Source organism: Microtus oregoni, unplaced genomic scaffold (genome assembly GCF_018167655.1).
Source record: "Microtus oregoni isolate MIOR12 unplaced genomic scaffold, Mior012 000001F_ref0000356, whole genome shotgun sequence".
NCBI classification, from domain to species: Eukaryota; Metazoa; Chordata; class Mammalia; order Rodentia; family Cricetidae; genus Microtus; species Microtus oregoni.
This window is the reverse complement of record NW_024543060.1, coordinates 74068417-74088664: the sequence shown is the minus strand read 5'-3', so window position 1 is coordinate 74088664 and position 20248 is coordinate 74068417. Positions and strand designations below refer to the sequence as shown.

At 38.8% G+C, this 20248-nt stretch overlaps 2 protein-coding genes across 3 annotated transcripts in view; one reads left to right on the top strand and one right to left on the bottom strand.

Moving 5' to 3' along the window:
- The window catches only part of Syt1 (synaptotagmin 1), a 497758-nt gene that overhangs the window by 212357 nt on the left and 265153 nt on the right, over window positions 1–20248 (bottom strand). The window lies entirely within an intron of this gene.
- LOC121463706 (60S ribosomal protein L23a-like) lies at window positions 10425–10877 on the top strand. Its single transcript, XM_041676094.1, has 2 exons — window positions 10425–10657; window positions 10793–10877. Exons 1-2 carry the CDS (start codon window positions 10425–10427, stop codon window positions 10875–10877), a joined length of 318 nt encoding a protein of 105 aa, XP_041532028.1.

Below are 20248 nucleotides of genomic sequence, written 5' to 3'. Positions count from 1 at the left end.
ACATTAACATGGCCCACCTGCAGAAGAACGAGGCAACCGGCTTCCGTCTTTGCTTGAATATAAATTTATTCCTTTAGGTTTCATCCCTGATCTCGAACGTTCTTTTTGTTTTCCAGGCAATTTCATCTGCAATCTCAAGAACGTTGTCAGAACTGGAACTAATTGTTCCCCTAATTGATCGTCTCTCTTCCCTCCTGTTGTGTGTATGGGACAACAGGAGGGAAACAATCAATCAATCACGGCACAATTAGTTCTCATCTGAGGCTCTGCCCTCCTCGTGGAAAGGGGACATGTCCTCCCTGAAGCTTAAAGGCTCATGTTTTTCTCCTCAGCAGTGGTCACTAATGGAAAAGCACAAGGTTTACATTGAATTTTCTTCCACTTGTAATTTATATTTAATTCTAAATTAGGGTGATTAAGTTTGAGAGGAGTACCCAAGCATTAGAGGTCCAGAAAGCCTTGCTACATTGTGTCTTAGCCATTAGCTGTTAGGTTCTTAGGAAACCTCCATATGACCTGAGAAAAGACTCTGGTTTATAATTGTATTTTCTTCACCCAACAAGCTACACACTGAAGTTGTATACTATTAGTTGAATGAAAGATCAAATGAACAGAATCCACAGTCTTACACCCCTCCCCACACCCACACACCCACACCCACCCACACCCACCCACAAATGCAAGCAGTTTTAAATTATTTACGCCATTGGCGGCAATTCTTCATAGAGATACAGCGTTAGCGTAAGACCTAAAGCTTTAACTTTGTCTTTTATAGTTTTGTAAAAGAGGAAACTATTTTGCATTGGGTATTTCATATATTTCATATATATTTCATATATTCTCATTGCTATTAACAATAAGCATTCTCCCTTTCCTTTTTAATTCAGTCTGAGACCCAGCCCCAGACTATGGAGTGGTGCTGCCTACATTCAACGTGGGTTTTCCTCCTCAGTTAAATCCTTTCAGAAACAACCTAATAGACACCCCCAGGGGTGTCCCCTAAGTGAATGACAAGGAAGATTAACCATCAAAAGTAAGTAGCTTGATTTTTATACTTTTCTTCTTAGTTTTCCCCAAGTAGACGGCACCAGCTCCCGGGGTGTAATGGTTCATGCTCTGAACTCTGAATCCAGCTATCCTAGTTCGAATCTCGGTGGAACCTGCTCCTTGAGGAAGAGACCTGGTCAGTCATCCTCATCAATTCAGACCATGAAACCTAATATAAGTGGACTGCCATGCACGCTTCAGCATTACTGGGGGCGTGTTTCACTTCAGACTGCAAATAAAGGTAGATCACTTGTCAGCATGGTGAATATGGCATGCTTGTATCTATTAGACTTACATCATTAAGGTTTGCTTTATCTGATTGGAGATATATATATATGCCTGAGGATAACTTGCCCTTATTTTCTCATGAACAACACAATTCATATGTTTCTTAAACTCTGCAGTGTTTTCCTCCACCAGCCTAGCTAGCTTCTTTGTAGTTGTTTCCATTCCTTGTTCTCCTTCTCTCTCTGAGCTTATTTGCATTCTCTCTCTCTCTCTCTCTCTCTCTCTCTCTCTCTCTCTCTCCCTAATTCTCTTTCCTTTTGACTTACAAGACTGTGCAAGGTATAGCTTCCAGTTAAAATAAAATAAAAAAAAAAACCAACTGCTTGTCTGAGTATGCTGTTGGACCGAACATAATATTACCATACTTAAAAAACTAAATGTAGCTATTTTTCAATTTTTGATTAAGTGAAAAATGAATGAAATCTTAGGCTTCTGAACAGCGATCGCCAAGTATAGGAAAAATTTAGAGAGTTAAGGATGGAATGACAGAGACAGAAACCTGTCTTTTAAAGGCTTTAACCTTTTTCCTAATCCAGACAGGCAAGCTGCCCGTAAACCCACACAAGAAAGCATCTGTATCGAATATAACACAGAATGGGCAAAGCTAAGACCTTGCAATACCGAGCAGACATCATTATACAGTCTGACATGCCCTCACTATTACAAGGGATAGCAGAAAGTATGCAAAATGGGCTTAGTTAACAATACGGGGTTTTCTCATTTATTTGTGTTTTAATCAGGGCTTGCAGGTTAACAGAAGTTATGTATTAAAGTTTATCCAAGTAGCTTATTGAAATGCCAATTCTGTATCTATCTGACTGGCATTAAATCCACCCAGGCAAGATTTTACTGACAACTTGACCTCAGCATTTAAAGTGTTCACAGCAGCTGAGAATTGGTTTGGGCAGCTTTGGGCATCAAAGCCACTCAATAAGGTAGATATGTTATGCCTACTACTACATGAATATGAAAAAAGTAACAGATTAATAACTGTTGTTGGATAAATGATATGCAGGCATATAGAAATCTTTTAATAATGGCATACCCTTCACTTTCAGTAACTGATTTTTAAAAGTAGGTGTTTCAGTGTGTCTGTATATTGTTGTGAATATATACATGGGTATAAACACAAACTGAGGACCCTGGGCTAGCTGTGTAACATGCTAGAAATGTACTTTCTCAAGCTTCACTCTAGAACTTGTGAGAGCCGAGGCTGTGAATGACCTTAGGAAATCAGCAAGTAGACCCAGAGTGATGATGGGGCAAGTTGGAGGGAGAAACTGGGAGACAGATATGATTATTTTTATTGCACACATGTGTATATGAATTATAAAAGAATAAAAATTACAATGAAAAGTCATCCAGGTATTTCTACCAGTGATTATTCCTGATAGCCTCTGCGATAGTTGCCTAATTCAACATAGACGATACAACCACTCATGAAAGACAACCAGTAACAACTATGTGTTTTCTTATACTGTAAAATACCTCAAAGCTGTTATTCTGTGCATATTTCAAATGAAGAATTTTTTGAAATGGAGTATTTCCCATAATATGCTAGATTTACCAAGAAACATGAAAAAAAACCAACCCCAATCTAATGAGAATTATATCCATACAATGTGCACTATCAGGGTTGACGAGATGGCTCGGTGATTAAGGGTGTTTGCTTCTCTGGTAGAGGACCAGAGTTCAGTTCCTGGCATCCATGCTAGGTGGCTCACAACTGCCTGTAACTCCAGTTCCAAGGGAATCCACCACCTGTTTCTGTCCCCTCCCCCGGGCATCTGTGCACACGTGGCATCCATCCCTCTTATACACATATAGGTAAATAAATAAATATTAAAAATATAAAAGGTAGAATGTCAGTAAAATTTATTTTGCATGTTCAGTCTACACAAGATACTGCTTTTTAAAGTAAGTTTTAAAAACCTTTTGTCTTAATGAGCAGGACACTGCAATGAATTCTTAACCAGAAGTACCCCTGCATGTTTTTCTCCAATTAAATAATTCATCATACTGAGAAGAGCATAAATCACCCCAGGCTTGCCTTGCAAAACCTTTAACCAAACTTTGGGCACCACAGGATGTTTCCACATTCATGTCCATTGCCTCCTCCATGTCTGAGTCAACCTAGACAGGATTAATTTGTTTTTCTTACTAATCTCTCATCCCACTGCCGAGCATTTACCATTCGCACACGTTTTCTTATTTGTGAAGGCTCGGCAGAGACGTATATCTCACTCATTTAGGATCAGGCCCTTGCATCTTCTCATCCATCGGGTGTGGTACATCTCTAGCCAAAATCATGTTTAGAAATAGGTTCTTGATCTTATTTCATTTTCCTACATGTACCTCAGACTTGCTGCAACGTTCCCTGGAATATTTGCGGTCACTGAGGAATCATTTGGGGTCAGGTCACTCGAGTCACCTGTTGACCATGTTGCTGTGTAGAATGCCATGCGGTACCTCTGCCCAGGGACTAGCCTTTGTCTCTCTGTTAGAGAGTTCACAGTTTTGAAGGCAGCCCTTGTTTCTAGAGATAATTTATCGAAAAAGAAAGAAGAAAAATGCAATCCTGATTACTTTGCTTATACTAGTTAGTGGCTTTTAAATTTGATGGCATGGTAGCTTTTTTAATTAAAATGTTTTCCCTTTTATTAAAGATAGATTTGTTTCTCATATAATATTTCATGATTGGAGTCTCCCCTCTCTCTATTTCTTTCCACCTCCCCTCCAATCCAAATGCATTCCCTTTCTGACTCTCATTAGAAAAGAGCAGGCTTCTAAGAAATAACAAAACATAACAAAATAAAATATAAGATGAAGCAAAAACTCTCACACTGAAGTTGGACAAATCAAACCAACAGGAAAAAAAAGAAGCCAAGAGAAAGCACAAAAATCAGAGACCCACTCATCCATGCACTCAGACGTCCCATAAAAATACTGAAGTGAAAATTATTTTCTCTACACAGAGAAACTGGTGCACACTTGTGTAAGCTCTACGCTTGTTTTAGTATCAGTCCGTTAATATGAGCTTTGGTGATTCAGAGGACCTGGGTTTCCTAATGTCCTCCATCCCCTATGACTTTTACACTTTTTTTTTTACCTCCTCTTCTGCAGGGTTCCCTGAGCTCTGAGGAGAGGGATTTAATGGGACATCACCCTATTTAGAGATGTGTGTTCTAAGCTCTTGTCTGTGCCAATCAAGAAACTCTCATACACTGGAACTGGTAATGAGGGCACTTTTATGAGCAGTGACAGCCATCATGGCAAGACAGAATGATGCTACAAAATGTTTCATTTACAATTGTAGTCAGCTTGGCAACTATGGGCGATATTCATAATTCAGGTTTGCTGTACCTTGCAATGGCAGTCATCATCGTGATAGATCTCAAGTTGTGGTTATTTAGGTTTGTGTTTGTTTATTCACAGTAGATCAGCAAGGCCCTCACAGAGTCTGTGAGGACTAAAGGAATATATATATATATATATAAAATTATAAATATATCATTATATATATATGTATGTATATATGTGTGATGTTTGGGGGACGCAATAATATCCTCAGATGTGCAGAGAAAGTTTGTTGAAATAATTTTCAACCAGAAAATATTGTAAAATTCTTAAATAATCTCAGTTCTAGTAAAATGTAACTGTATTATTTATCTTTAACATAACATAACGTAGTTACTTGAGTAGCAAACAAAACATGAGATGTCCTATTGCAATTACAAATAAGTCTAATAGGAGAGATCATCATTGTATGGCACTTCCTCCCCTCCACTCCTAAGGCTTCCTGTATATTGTATGGAAATCCACTACTTTATGAAGAATTTCACATGCGTGCTATTGAGTAACATATATTTTTATATATGTTCTTGATACGTAAAGATTAGTAAGGAAAGTGTTACGGTTCAGGTGGACAGTCCATATTTTTGTTATTGAATTTTGGTAGAGGAATAGTGGTATATGACAAGAGGCCCTATAAATAATTTTTTTAAAACAATAACAACAGTGGAAAGAGTAAATAAATACTAGGACACTTGAAAATAGAGCCAAGTGTTTAGAGGGATACATTCAGTACAGATGCCTAGCCAAAAATATGTGGTATAAAAATGCTTCAACTCTTGGTTTCTTCTGCTTCAAGACTCGCATTTTAATTATATTATCGGTAAAGGACAAGAAATAAAGCTTTCCATTTACTTTTTGTGAGAACCTGGATCCCACATGCAAACCTGCGCTAAACACACAGATATAAAATAAATGTAGATACTTAAGAACCTAATAAAATATTCCAGAGAATATAAAAAAGAATCAGCACTCATAATTAGGGGACATAGGCACATCTTTGTAGACAGAAATATCAAAGAGATGGCTAAAGAATGACTGTGGGATACAAAAGAGCGACGAGAAGGAAAATGATCAATCGCTATAAAAATTAGTCCTGTAAACAAGTAATGAAAAGGTGGACTATAAAAGCCCGTCGATTCATATCAGTGAGGACTATAGGCAAGAGAAATAGAAACTGCTCTCCAAACAAAGGGCAGGGAGTCTAACATGGTAGAAGTTCTTTTATTGAGAGTGGAATATTAATACAGAGAGCAAAGACTAATGAGCTGCTACATTCTGGTGATAACATGAGGACAAAAATGTGTCAATTTCAAAGGTCTTAATTTTCACCAGCTATAGGAAGTGATGGAACCAAAGTTCTGGATTCTTAAATTTGAAAACATGTGTGTTTATGTGTGTGTGTGTGTGTGTGTGTGTGTGTTTGTGTGCATGTAGGTGTGGTTTCTTCTATGATGCCCTTTCTTTTCCTTACTAATTGTTTCTTTATTTAGGTAAATTTCTGGATAAATCTAAATGAACTTCTCTACAAATTTAATCCCTCCAATGTAATTTTTTTTTGGAGAGACAAGGGGTGTAGTAACTTGTGATTTTGAAACTCCTTGCGTTTATGAATGTTAAGGAATATATATGCTAAAATAGGTTCATGAAAAATGTGGAAAATGAGCTGATATAATACATATGCCAATTGTAAAATTCAATTTTTAAAAAAGATGGTTAGGTTGATTTTTATTTACAGTTAGTTCTTCATGGGCAGAAGTTCCTAGAATGGATGTCATGGAACCACAGGAGAGAGTGAAGTAAGCAACTAAGCCTGCATATATTTGTATGCCGTTTATCTCTAGCTCTGTTCTACTTACCCCATTTTATAATTATTTAAAGTAGTTTACTCATGAGAAATGAAGGAATAATTGTATCTACTGCACTATCTTATGGAAAGGATTAAATGAGGCCTAAAATGAAAATGTTCATGTTTCCCAAATAATAAGCACTTGATAAATACGAGTCATTTTAATAATTAAGAAATTAGACTCTTTATATTTTTGTTATGGTATTGTTAAATGTTTCTGTGAGGGTTTCAATGTAACTCTCAGGGTCAAATAATAGCTAAAGCCTCATCAAAAGCAAGCTAAATGCTTACCTCAATTTTTATGCATTCCATAGTAAGCAATACAGTAACTTCTATACCACAGGTGAGAAAACTCAAGTGTTTATACACACTAAACAACTTATGTAACACCATATAATCAGGATAGAGGGGCAATCAAGTTTTAAGCTGAAACTTGCTTTTATAGTATATATTCATTGTATCTGGTACTATGTTGTGTAAGGGCATGTTTTATACAAATATATATTGCATATTGATCAGATTTCCCCCAAGCCCCATCTCTTTTCCTTTCTAAACTTTTCCTTGTTCCATTAGTCCTTTTTTTCCCCCTATACAGTTTCACTTCTCCTTCCAAGTCACAGACACAATTGCAATTTTATGTACTGACATAAAATCTAGGAAGCTCAAGTCAGAGAGTATATTTGTCTTTCTGAGACTAGCTTAATTTGCTTAATATGATTATCATCAGTTGAATCTCTCTTTTTTTTTTTGAGACAGTATTTATCTGTGTATCAGCCCTGGCTATCCTGTAACTTGCTCTGTAAACCAGGCTGGCCTTGAACTCAGAGATCCACCTGATTCTGCCTCCTGAATGCTGGGATTCAAGGTGTGTGCCACCACTGCTGGGAGAGGACATTATTTTTTTTTTCTTTTTGACTGAAAAAAAAAACCCCATATAGATACACATGAACACAATCACATTTTCTTTATCCATTCCTTTGTGGTTGGACATCTAGGTTGAAGGTTCTATAGTCTAGTTCTTGTCAACAGTGCTGCAAGAAACACTGATGCAATGCCTATCTCTGAGATGTGCACTCGGGGGCCCTTTGGGTAAATACACAGGAGTGATAGAACTAGCTTGTATGGAAGATCCATTTTGTTTGATTTTTGAGAAACCCCCATAATGATTTTCAGAGTGGCTGGACTACTTGCTCCCCCCCGCCCCCAGTCTCTGTGTCGTTCCTCACTTAGATCCTTGCCCACATTTGCTGTTACTTATTTTTTTTTTAATTGAGAAAAGGAAAAAAATAAGTTTCCGCCTCCTCCCAGCCTCCCTTTTCCCTCCCCCTCTCCCACCCTTCTCCTCCTCCTCCCACCCTTCTCCCCCACCCCCTACTCTTCTCCCCCTCCCTCTCCGGTCCAAAGAGCAGTCAGGGTTCCCTCCCCTGTGGAAAGTCCAAGGTCCTCCCCCCTCCGTCCATATCTAGGAAGGTGAACATCCAAACTGGCTAGGCTCCCACAAAGCCAGCACATTAAGTAGGATCAAAACCCCGTGCCATTGTCCTTGGCTTCTCATCAGCCCTCATTGTTCGCCATGTTCAGAGAGTCCGGTTTTATCCCATGCTTTTTCAGTCACAGTCCAGCTGGCCTTGGTGAGCTCCCAAAAGATCAGCCCCACTGTCTCAGTGGGTGGGTGTGGAGGTAACCCAGACCCAAAGAGATGAACATGGGATGTACTCACTCATAATTGGTTTCTAGCCATAAATAAGGGTCAAGGAGTCTATAATTGGTGAACCTAAAGAAGCTAAGTAAGAAGGTGAACCCAAGGAAAAACATATTGTTACTTATTTTTTAATGAACTGAAATTCTGCCTGGGGTGCGACTGAGCTTGAATGTCATTTTCATTTCTTTAATGGCCAGTGTGGTGGAAGACTTTTTCGTATGTTTGTCGGACACATGTACGTCACCCTCTGCACACCGTTCTCTTCATTAGCCCATTTTAAGACTGAATTATTTGACTTCTTGTTTACTTGGGATTTTAGCTCTTTGCATGTTCTAGATATTAATCCTATACCAGAAATCACTGAAGATCCAGCTGGAGCCTCTTTTCTTCTCTCAAGGAAGGAAAATCGCATTCAGAAAGGCACAGTTGCTCCCCAAAGTCAGAAAGCTCAACAGTAGGTTCATTCTCTTCTTACTTAGCTTTTAGTTCGTCAGCTCTGCTAAAAACTAAACTTTGGAAGTCAGTGTGTGATGGAACAACTCAAACTTAGAGTCACCTTTAGAATCACAGATCTGTTTTTTTTAATGAATTGGTGATTTAACACTCACACCTGTAGTTTTCCTAAGAATAACCGTGCAGGTGGCACTTATACCCCATCCCCATGCATCTTCACAGACTTGAAATACTTGCAGTGACATCTCTTAGACATCTGTTCCACATTTGTTAGATCTTCCTGAAGATTTGCGATTTGAATTCATTTGGTTTGACTATTTCTCTTTAGTTTTTTAGGAAAAAATTCTTAAAGGATGTCATAAACAACAACAACAACAAAAAATACCAAGACCCTTTCCTCATACTAGAAAGACAGGACAAAGAACGTTAGCTACAAAGTCACACTGTGGCTATAACCCTGGAACTTAAAGGCTAAGGGGTACAAAGAAAAAGTAAGGCTTAACCCTTGGGCTTTGAGGAACCCTTGCAAAAGAATTTTCAAAGCACATGCCTCCCCTGCTCCATTAGGATGCGACAGGGATAAAGACAGTAAGCCAAAGTGAAAACTCTCTTAGTCTTGACAAAAGGGTTCAAAATCCAAATTACACCCTTTCTTGGCCTTAAAAGATCAATTTGCCATGACCATTTTCAGATAGGATGGAATTACTTCTAAATCGGAGATATGAATTCCAAAATCCAATCAAAACTCTTGCACTCAGATGTTCCAGATACATTTTTTATAAGTTCCAAATCCATTTTTCATAAGGTCTAAGAATGAAAAAAAAATCTGCCATTTGTAGAATGTCTCCATTCTAAAAATATATTCTGGTATGCGGGACTTTTCACCTGCTATATAAAAAATATATATTTTTTTCTTGCAAAAAAAATCTGGATTAGTTCTTTATAATAGCACAAAACTCTGCAAGTTAAAAGCTATTAATATGAAATAAATTATTCATAATAAAAAGAAGTATATTGTACTGTGTGATTGTGTACATGCCTCGATGGTGTCTTTCCTTTTCAACTGTGTTGCTTTTAAGTAAAGAACTGTGGGAATAATAAAACATGATTCCCACTAAAATAATACAGAAGTAGAGTTGGAGAGATGAGGTTAGTTGAAATTTCAAAATAGACAAAGAGTGGATTGTGGTAAGCTGTTTTAGAAAAATCAAAATTAGTCTGCAGAAGAAAATATTTATAAGATATTCATTAAGAAGGGTTAGTTATCATGAACATGGTAAGAACTCAGCAGAAAAGTCTAGTAAGTCAGCTAAAATGAGTAAATTATATCAATCGACGTTTCTTAGAACAAGACAGACAGAAATTATAGGGAAAATGTGCAAAACAGAGACTCATCAAGAAAATGCAAATCAAAACCACAATGAGATATTGTATCAACCCTACCTAGTTGGGGTGGCTACTATCAAAAAGTAGGAGCCCAGAAGCTGGCTAATTCAGCCAAGCACTTGCTTCAAAAGCACGAGGGCTTGAGTTGAGATTCCTAACAACCATACGAGAATCCAGGTGGGCTGGCACATATCTTCAGCCCAGAGATGTGTGGGAAGAAAGCGATAGAGAGCCATGGGACTCAATGGTCATTCCATATAGCCAAACCTCTGAGTTCCAGGTTCAGTGAGAAATCCTGCCTTAAAAAGTGAGGTCGAAAAAAAAAAAAAAAAAAAAAGTGAGGTCGAGATGACGCCGAAAGCGGAGAAGAAAGCTCCTGCCCCTACCAAAGCCGAAGCTAAAGCGAAGGCCTTGAAATTCAAGAAGGCAGTGCTGAAAGGCGTCCACAGCCACAAAAAGAAGAAGATCCGCACATCGCCCACCGTTCGGCTACGAAGGCAGCCTAAATACCCCCGGAAGAGCGCGCCCAGGAGGAACAAGCTTGACCACTATGCTATCATCAAATTCCCCCTGACCACCGAGTCAGCCATGAAGAAGATAGAAGACAACAACACACTTGTGTTCATTGTGGACGTCAAGGCCAACAAGCACCAGATCAAACAGGCTGTGAAGAAACTCTATTACATCGATGTGGTCAAAGTCAACACCCTCATAAGGCCCGACGGAGAGAAGAAGGCGTATGTTCGGTTGGCTCCTGATTATGATGCTCTGGATGTTGCCAACAAGATTGGAATCATCTAAACTGAGCCCAGCCGGCTAATTCTAAATATACACTTTTTCACCATTAAAAAAAAAAGTGAGGTAGAGGACAAACAAAAAACCCCTTGACACATACACATGCACATACCACACACCCACATGTCACCACCATTCACACAAGTGAGTATAAAGTCAAAAAGTAAATGCTGGGCAAGGATGTATATTATGGGAAACTTTTGAATACTGTGTTTGGGACAATGAAGTAGTACAATCACTATGAATAAAAAGGAGTGAGGCTTCTCAAAAGGCTACAATACTCTCTGTTATTATTTTTAAAGCTACAATTAAATGTTGTCAATAACCATACATATCATACTGTGTCATCTAGCATTACACATTACCATTCCTATTCCTGTACTTTGGTACCTATTAGCCCCTGTTTCGTTACTTTTTTCCTTCCATAGTTCCTACCTTCATAGTTTCTTGAAAACACTATCCTATTTTCTTCTTCTATAAGATCAACTTGTTTTAACTTCTTGTGTAGGTAAGAATGTGCAGTGTCTGCTTTTCTGTGTCTGGCTTATTCCACCTAACATGATCTTTCTCATAACCTTTCCCACGCATGTTAATATAAATAATAGGATTTCATTCACTTCATGGCTGAGAAATGGTCCATCATGCATATGTGCTCATTTTCTTTTCGCACTCATCCATCAGCGGATGTCCATGTTGGCTCCGTGTCTCAGCTGCTGCGAAAAGAGGGGCAGTAAACAGTGCAGAAGTCTCTAAGATGTTGATTCCTTTTCTTGCGGATATAGATCCAATAGCTGGATCTCAGGATGGAGATGATTCTCTGATGTTCCCAAACCAGCAGCTCACGACCTCCCTGCCTTCCCACTGTTATGCTCAATGACTTTTAAAAGCTATTTTGAGTGTAGTTCCTGGGCTCTGTCCAATACATTTATTTGAATTCGTCACTGGTATATTGCCACTTGAATGAGCTTACACAGTTATATAAAACCAGCCAGATGGAAGCTGCTTGAGGTTTGAGATACCTTGCACTGTGAGGGGGTGAGGGAAAAAAATTAAAAACACAAAAGCAATTATAAACAAAATCATGCTTACAAGAGGAAAATATTTTTCTTGTATGCAATTAGCAGAACACTCCAAAGGGATTTATGGAGAACACAAATGTTAAGTAAAATTTTAATAAGGCCAGCTTAGATGATCTTTTAAGGAAGAAAACCAATAATATTTATGTTCATTGTCTCCAGAAATCAGTATAAACTCATGACTAACAGGCTGGTTATATGGTTTAACATAATTGTTCTGTATTGCATGAGTTGAGGAAACATGAAGCTGACATTCACTAATTATTCATCTGGAAGGAAAACAGATCTCATTTCTTAGTTGTCCACTGCTTAGAATATGATAACTTGAAGCTTCAAGAGAAATCTGGTAGGAAGTACTTGCGGAATCATTTAACCTTTTTGAGATATCCACAGTTACTGTGATGGACACCACAAAATTATTTCCCTTTTTATCAAAGGTTTTTTTTTTCCACTTTTTTTTTTCTAGCCCTGGGAATGGTAATAAATAAACGACAGTTCCAATAGTTCCAATCTCTACCGAAAGAAAGAGAGTCCCAAACAATGAAGGACTCTAACTCAGGTTTCCCACTCTCTTGATACACAGTAAGCAAACAATGCAGAGGAGCAATTCATGTGCAGAAGGCAGAAGTAAAATGCAGACCGAAGGATCAGCCTTGGCATGAGGAAATGGGAAGAGGAAGTCTTAATGTCTACAATGGAGTCACTGAATTTTAAGTTAAAAAACAAGTCAAATCAGGGGATATTAGAAAATTTCTTGCAAGAAAACTCCAGTAGAAATACTTAGAAGATGAATGAGAAGATCCTTGCTCATAAAGAAAACTATGTTTCCAGCTGAGAGGGCAGAGCTAGTTGAATTAAGAAAGAAGATAAACTAACCCTGAAAGAAGATATAATAACACTGCTGTAACAGCAAAACATACTCCAAGGACAAAAATTCTAGAAGACAAAATACACCAGTACCTCGTGGGCCATAGGATTGCATTTAAAGTATGTCAGCCTACAAGGTGAAGATTTTTAAAGAAGCAGTTCCAACTCCTACGTTTTTTTAAGTGGGCATTAATGGAAACCCAAGACCTACCTAAAGAATAAACACATAAAGTTTTTCTAGAAGTCCAATCACTGAATAATAAATGACTTGGTAAGATGGAGCCAACATGCAATCATGACCACTTTTTATTTTTAAAAAGGTTTATATTTTATTCATAATTACAGGTCTATGGGTAACGAGTGTACATGCCGAGGAGGCAAGAAGAGGGTGAGAGATCCTCTGCAATTGGTCATACATGTGGTAATAAGTGCTTGAGATAGGTGCTGGGATTGAAACTGAGGTCCTCTGTGAGAGCAGTATGCGCTTTTAACTGTTGAGCTTCTCTGCTATCTCCAAACGTGGGTATTTTAAGATCAGTTCTATATAGTGTCATTTGATGTCTTTAGCCTATGTTGACAGTAAACAGTGGATACTATGATTTTCCATAATTTATTAAGTTTGTCATGTGCAAGTATGTTTGTTTGCATGTATGTGTACATATATGTGGGTATACATACATATGTGGAGGGTCCATGTGGAGGCCAGAGTTCAGCCTTGTTGCGGTTCCACAGGACTTGTCCTCCTTACTTTTTAAGAGAAGAGTTCTCCATCCATCACCAGATGAAGGTTCTATGATAGAGACAGAGACCCACACTGGAGCACTGGACTGAGCTCCCAAGGTCCCAATGAGGAGCAGAAGGAGGGAGAACATGAGCAAAGAAGTCTGGACCACGAGGGTGCACCCACCCATCGAGACAGTGGAGCTGATCTACTGGGAGCTCACCAAGGCCAGCTGGACTGTGACTGAAAAAGCATGGGTTAAAACTGGACTCTCTGAACATGGCGAACAATGAGGGCTGATGAGAAGCCAAGGACAATGGCACGGGGTTTTGATCCTACTTAATGTGCTGGCTTTGTGGGAGCCTAGCCAGTTTGGATGTTCACCTTCCTAGATATGGACAGAGGGGGGAGGACCTAGGACTTACCACAGGGCAGGGAACCCTGACTGCTCTTTGGACTGGAGAGGGAGGGGGAGAGGAGTGGTGGGAGGAGGAGAAGGGTGTGAGGAGGGGGAGGGAAATGGGAGGCTGGGAGGAGGCGGAAACTTGTTTTTTTTTTTTCTTCCTTTTCTCAATAAAAAAAAAAAAACCTGATTCTTACCACTTAGGCCAGGCATGCTGGCCATGAGCCCCGGATATCCACCTATCTCCACCTCCATCGGGTTGGTGTTACAGGTGGGAATTATTTACAACAGGATTTCCTAGAAAACCGATCTGGAGAATTTGAAATGCCAAGTTATAGGTGAAGACTAAACAAAGAGGTATTTATTTGCCTTTTAATATTCCTCCATCATTTGCCATTTAAATAAGTTACTCTTCATAGGCATGGGAGGTTGACTTCTGGGAAGCACAATAATCCAAGATTCACAGACTCTAAAGATACTGTCTTGGTATCAGGAGTACATGCTCCCAAAGCAGCTACAGACCAGGATGGCATTGCATGGCGGTGTGACCCCGCTCTGGGATCCCCTTCTTTGGGAGGTAATATTTCGATTTTTAAATGGTGAATATGTGACACAATTTTATCTCAGACAAAATGAACTTCTGAGACGAAAACTCAGAGACATGCTCAACCTTTACAACGTACAGAAATATATTACTTTTCTAATTACCAGGCCTTTCCAGCTGATTCTAAAATACTCAGAACTGGGCATCTTAAGAAAGAGGAACCTTGTGGAACAGGGGGAGGAAGGACTGTAGGAGGCAGAGGGGTCGAGGACACCAAAAGAACTCAGCTCACCGAATCCTCTAAGTAGGGTTCATAGAGGCTCACAGAGACCGAAGTGGCAACCATGAAGCCTGCAAGGGTCTATGGTAGGCCCTCTTCATTCATACTGTGGCTGTTTAGCTTGGGGTGTTTGTGAGACCGCTAATATTGGGAGTAGGGGTGTCTCTGACTCTTTTGCCTTCTCAGAGGATCCTATTCCTTCTACTGGGATGCCTTATCCATACTTGACATGAGGGTTTGTGCCTAGTCTTATTGCAACTGTTCAGTTGATATCCCTGGAAGGCCTGCTCTATTCTGAAGGGAAATAGAGGAGCAATGAATTTGGGACAAGGGAGGTGTGTGTTGGGGCTGGGTGGAGTGGAGGGATGGGAAACTGTGGTTGGGATGTATTGTATGAGAGAAGAAACAAACAAACAAACAAACAGAGGTGGATGATCTAAAGGACCACTCAGGTACAACTTACATTTTTACTTCTGTACTTCTATGCCTTGACAGAATTGTTTAACTAGAAAAAAAAAAGAGCTAAAATGAGTTCTAAAAATCTGTCTAATTTTGATCAGTTTAGGAACTGTGAATTTTGGACATTGTGTGTGATAATTTTAGGGTGATTTATTTATTTTTTTAAGTTGTGTCTCCAGAAGAGACACATTTAAGTTGACCATCTGGTAATGACATCAGACGAAAGTTATCCGAATGCCCACGTTCATCCACCTGCATTCTAATCTCTCTACAGAGGTATGGCTAGCTGATGGCCACACAGCTGGAGAAGGGTGATACCAACTCAATACCAAGCTTCTCATGCTAGCTAGTACCTCCACTCATTTAATACATCACTCAATTCAGTCTCTGAAAGTTTCAACGACCTATGTTACCTCATTAGTAAAAGTATACAGTCACGCTGGGGGGGTTCTATCCTTGCCACATTCATAATTGGCCGTATAGTCAGATTACTAGGATGATAACCATACAATAATTTTGTTTTTCATTTCAAAGACAAGAAAAACATGAGTGAATTTTAAGCTGATACCAGTTTCCCTGTGAGTTTTTTCTTTACTATATGCAATAAAATACTGACAAGGGTTAGCATGACTAATTTTCTCTTCCTGTTTATATTTGAGTAATAGTTCATTGTCTATTTCATAGGAAGATAACAACCATATTGAGAACATACTAAACCAGGCAAGCAAAAATGTGAAGTATTTCCCCACTTTGGAAGATTTGTTGCTTCTGATGCTTCAGGAGGTAGCTAAAAAAAAAAAAAAAAAAAAAGTAAAAAATAAAAAAAAATGGTGGTTGGCTGAGACTGTGATGTTGTCCTGCTGAGAGTTACTGAGGGCACAAACACACTGGAAAGGAATTATAATTTGTGATTGTGCTTGTACTTCATGCTATGAGTTTTTAGAAATGAAGTTGTTTCCTATAATTATGCCCAGCAGGCATGGAACTTACTACCTCAGCGTTTGCTCAGAAACTTTAGTAAGCAATGATTGACCCTTGAGGACAGCCAGGAAAACAAACAGAAGGTATAACTCTCAACTGAACATCTACTTACAAACAAACAAGCAAATGAAAGATCAGAAGAAAAAGCATGAAAAGAGAGAGTTACAAATATCAAGGGCATATGCTCTTTGTTCTAAGAGGATCCAGGAAGGAACCAAGCTCCATGTACCCTGGGTCCACAGCATCATGTATTTCTCTGTTGGGGAAGTAGCTGTTGTTCATTACAGGATGCTCAGTGGCAATTATAAGTGACAGTGGCAACCCCTCCCCATGAGTTTTTGAAGAAAAACATGTCTTCATATATTGTCATATGTCCCCTGGGGACCTTAACCTTGGTAGAGGACCAGTTAACCTTGGCAGGGTGAACCAGTTCTTATTGGAGGCAAATATCCTCTCTGTCTAACTCGATGTGTTTCCTAAAATCTGGCACATCTTCTCAGTCTACACTAATCATGGCAAAAAGAGGCAGATACTAGTCATGCACACCCTACCGTCTTGTCCGGTTTCATTTACTCAGATGAGATGGTCATCTTCCAGGAGGCATTTTGTTTTTTTCCTGCAGAGTGCTTGTTACGCAGAAGAGCAACTTGTACATAATATATATATTTGTTGATTTAGGACATAGATGGGTAATTAAGTATTTATGAAGTTTCGAATTACAGCAGTATATTTGCTCTTTATTCTGAATTTTAATTACCAAGTCATATCAGAAAATGATAAATGACAAAATGGATATTATTGTGCATGTAAAATACAATACTATTAAAAATTCTAAGACATTTAAAATGGGAGGAATATAATGGATTCTAATTAAAAGTAACACAATTATTAAAGCCACAAATAAGGGCATTTTAGACACAGTAATATGATACATTTTGCTTTGAGTTTTCAGATTAAAAGATTTTTTAGCATAAATGCTAAAGGGAGTGTTTACATTTATGCCTTTTGGATGACGTATGTGATTTCACAAACAAGTGATGGTAAAAATAACAAAATTGTCCCTATTTTCAATTTTGTTTCATAGAAATAATTAAGATAAATCACTCATAAATCCATTGACCCTAAAATTTCAAATAATGCTTTTTTTTTTTTTTTTTTGGTGTGGCAACAGAAAGTTACCATGTCAAAGGTTTGAGTTCCTCAAACAGGACGTTTCTAAAATGATTTTAAAATACGTACTCTTGAGAGACATGGTAAACTTACAAGTTTTCCTTCTATAACTATTTCAAGAGGTGGGAGGTCCCTTTTAATGGCAGTAAGATTCATACTAATATCTTGGTAGCCACATTAAGGTTCCCAGTTGCCTTTGCCCAGATGACCTTACAGACAAACTGAGAGGGAATATAAGTCAAATTAAAAGTATTTTTTGTATTATTACTATAGTGATGAGAATCCTGTAAAGGATAAAACCCAGAAGACCAATAAAATCATGGCAGCAAATATCCATTACTCTCATCTGATCAGCCAGGCCTGTGCCGCAGATGTTATTTTCATTGTGTTTCTATTAGAGCTAAAATTGAGTACAGTGTAAGGCCTATTATTTCATGGTCCCTTATTGCATTAATTTCGATAGAAGACAGGCTAAATCATGTTTTTCGGTGCATAACACATATAGAAAACAAGCTGGATATAACTCCATTAGCTTAGATGTGAGGAGCAAATCAAATCTCTCCTCTGTGAGTTCTGAAGATAAAATAAAGCACTTTTCTTGGGAGCTTGTGAAACTTTGATGGATGTTCACCGGGAACGCGGTCTTAAAGAGCAAGAGCAAGCACCCATAAAATAACCGAAGCGACCACTGGAGGGCATCATGACTACACGAGGCAGCACCGGCAAACCCTTGCATCCTTCTCTTGAGAGCATCCATGGTGTTACAGCACGCTCCAATAAGATGATGCCCATACCCATTCCTAATTACACAGGCTGGAGGGATTCAACTTTTCAACATTCAGATTTTCAACAAGTGAAGAGGTAAGGCCGTTGGGAGGATTGAAGATGATTAAGTCACGCCACCCTTTCATGCTGTCAACAGCCCCTGGAGCTACCCACTTGACACCATTGTTTTCCTGCTCCCTGCTCCAGACACTCATCCCTTCTTTTCCCTACCTAGACTGATCTTGCATTCATACCGTAGCCTCTTACGTTCATACCATAGCCTTAACGCCATCAGTGGCTTGCCTTTCTTTCTTAAAAATGTTTTGCTCCATATCTATACAAGGCCACACCCACCAAGTCACAAGACTGTCATTCAGTACTGTTTATAGACAAGCAGAAGCATTTTCTAGAGCCACATCCTTTTCCTTTCCTCATATAATCAGATCTTCATCACTGACTTCCAGGATGGCTTACCTGTGCTCTGCTAGCACCCTTGGTCTTCAAGATCCATTGATGGCCCGCTGGCATTTGTCGGTTAAAATTCACTTCTTCCATTGTCATGATATAACTTCTACAGTTTGGGTTTTGTTCTGTGTTCCATGTCGTATACTCTGCAAATGTCCTTAGTGTTTCTATCCTATAGCATTGGCATCTCCCTGCAAACCTCCTTAGTGTGCTTTTCTCAGTCTCTAGTCATCCCAGTAACGACACAAATGCCATGCCTGAACCCCATCACATCTACTGGTGTGGTATTCTGCCATCGTACAACACCAAGTCAGCATCTGCAGAAGGACACCTACTTTCTAACTGTAAATACTTGATCACATCTGCCTTATTCCTGTTTTCTAAGTATCATAAACAAAGTCTTACTTTAATAAACCTTTATTAATAAATTAATAATTTAATAAATTAAATTAATGAACTAAGTTCATTAAAAGTTCACTCCAGCATCACCATGGCCCTCTCTGATAATTGGAATCTTCCAGTTGTTTCTACTAAACTTTCCCCCAGGGGGCTTGTGGCCTCCCTGTCCTTTCATTTCACCTGTCTTAATGCACATTTTTCTTTTATGCCTCTCTTATGTCCCATCTCCTTTCTTATACCTTTTTAAATTCTAATCGTCTGGGAGCTTTTTCTTTGAACAGCATGCATGGTATCTATTTGAAAATGGGAAACCTTTCTCTCTTCACATCTATCTAAGCAAAGGGGGAATTTCCACTCTCCTCCCTGAAGGAGCCAAAGGAGTCTTTCTTATAACCTTTGGGTTTGCCTTCTCCCAGACCTCTGCAGAACAGAAGTAACTGCTGGGACAGGTGAATTTGGAGAAAGAAATTCAGTTTGTTTGCTCAGACATTTCTGTTCTAACCCTCATCTGCCTGTCCGCAGAGAGGCTACGAGCTCGTTTTTACTGAATGCAGAGTGGGCAACATTCCTGGTCTGAACTGTAAGTTCAATTCAAAGAACCTCCCTGGGGTTATACATACAGGTTCGTAATATAATCAATTCACTCCTAGAAGCTACTGTGTTTGTCTGTAGTGGCATAATTCCTTGATTTACATTTCAATTGGTCCTGGACTCTGGAGCAAAAGGATAGAGAAGCTCTGAACCAAGCACATGAGATTCCATGTTTGGGTGCCATCCAGGCTATACTCTTTTATCCTTTGAAGATCTTATTACTAAACACAAAACCCTGTCCTCCTCTCTAAGGTCAGTGAACTTTGCTGGACTATATAGAGCTAATGTCTTGGTGCAAAGTCACAGAATTGAGCTGTCAGTGTTGAGAAATGCATTTACATCTCTCAACCTAGTGCTCTTGAAATAGTCCCACTTTTTTCCAGAGACAATGCTTCTCCTATATACCTAAGAGGAAATGTCAAATGATAAACAAGAAGGTTGCATGCTATATATTTAAAATGGTTTAAGACTCTGTTTACAAATTAGGCATTTTGACAATTGGGTTTGGGGTTTTTCTGTTTCTATAGAATTTTGCTACAGAAATAAAAAAGGAGTACAGAATTGTATGACTGTTGGAGTAAAAAAATTAAAGTATTATAAAATAAGTGATTTCTTCAAACCTTGAAAGTGCAACAGTATCTATCATGTATTTACCA

Excerpts from the sequence above, each read along its gene's own strand:
- LOC121463706 (XM_041676094.1), top strand. The coding sequence starts at position 10,425 with ATGACGCCGAAAGCGGAGAAGAAAGCTCCTGCCCCTACCAAAGCCGAA. Across the intron at positions 10,658-10,792 it reads AAATTCCCCCTGACCACCGA|GCCCGACGGAGAGAAGAAGG; the intron begins GTCAGCCATGAA and ends CACCCTCATAAG.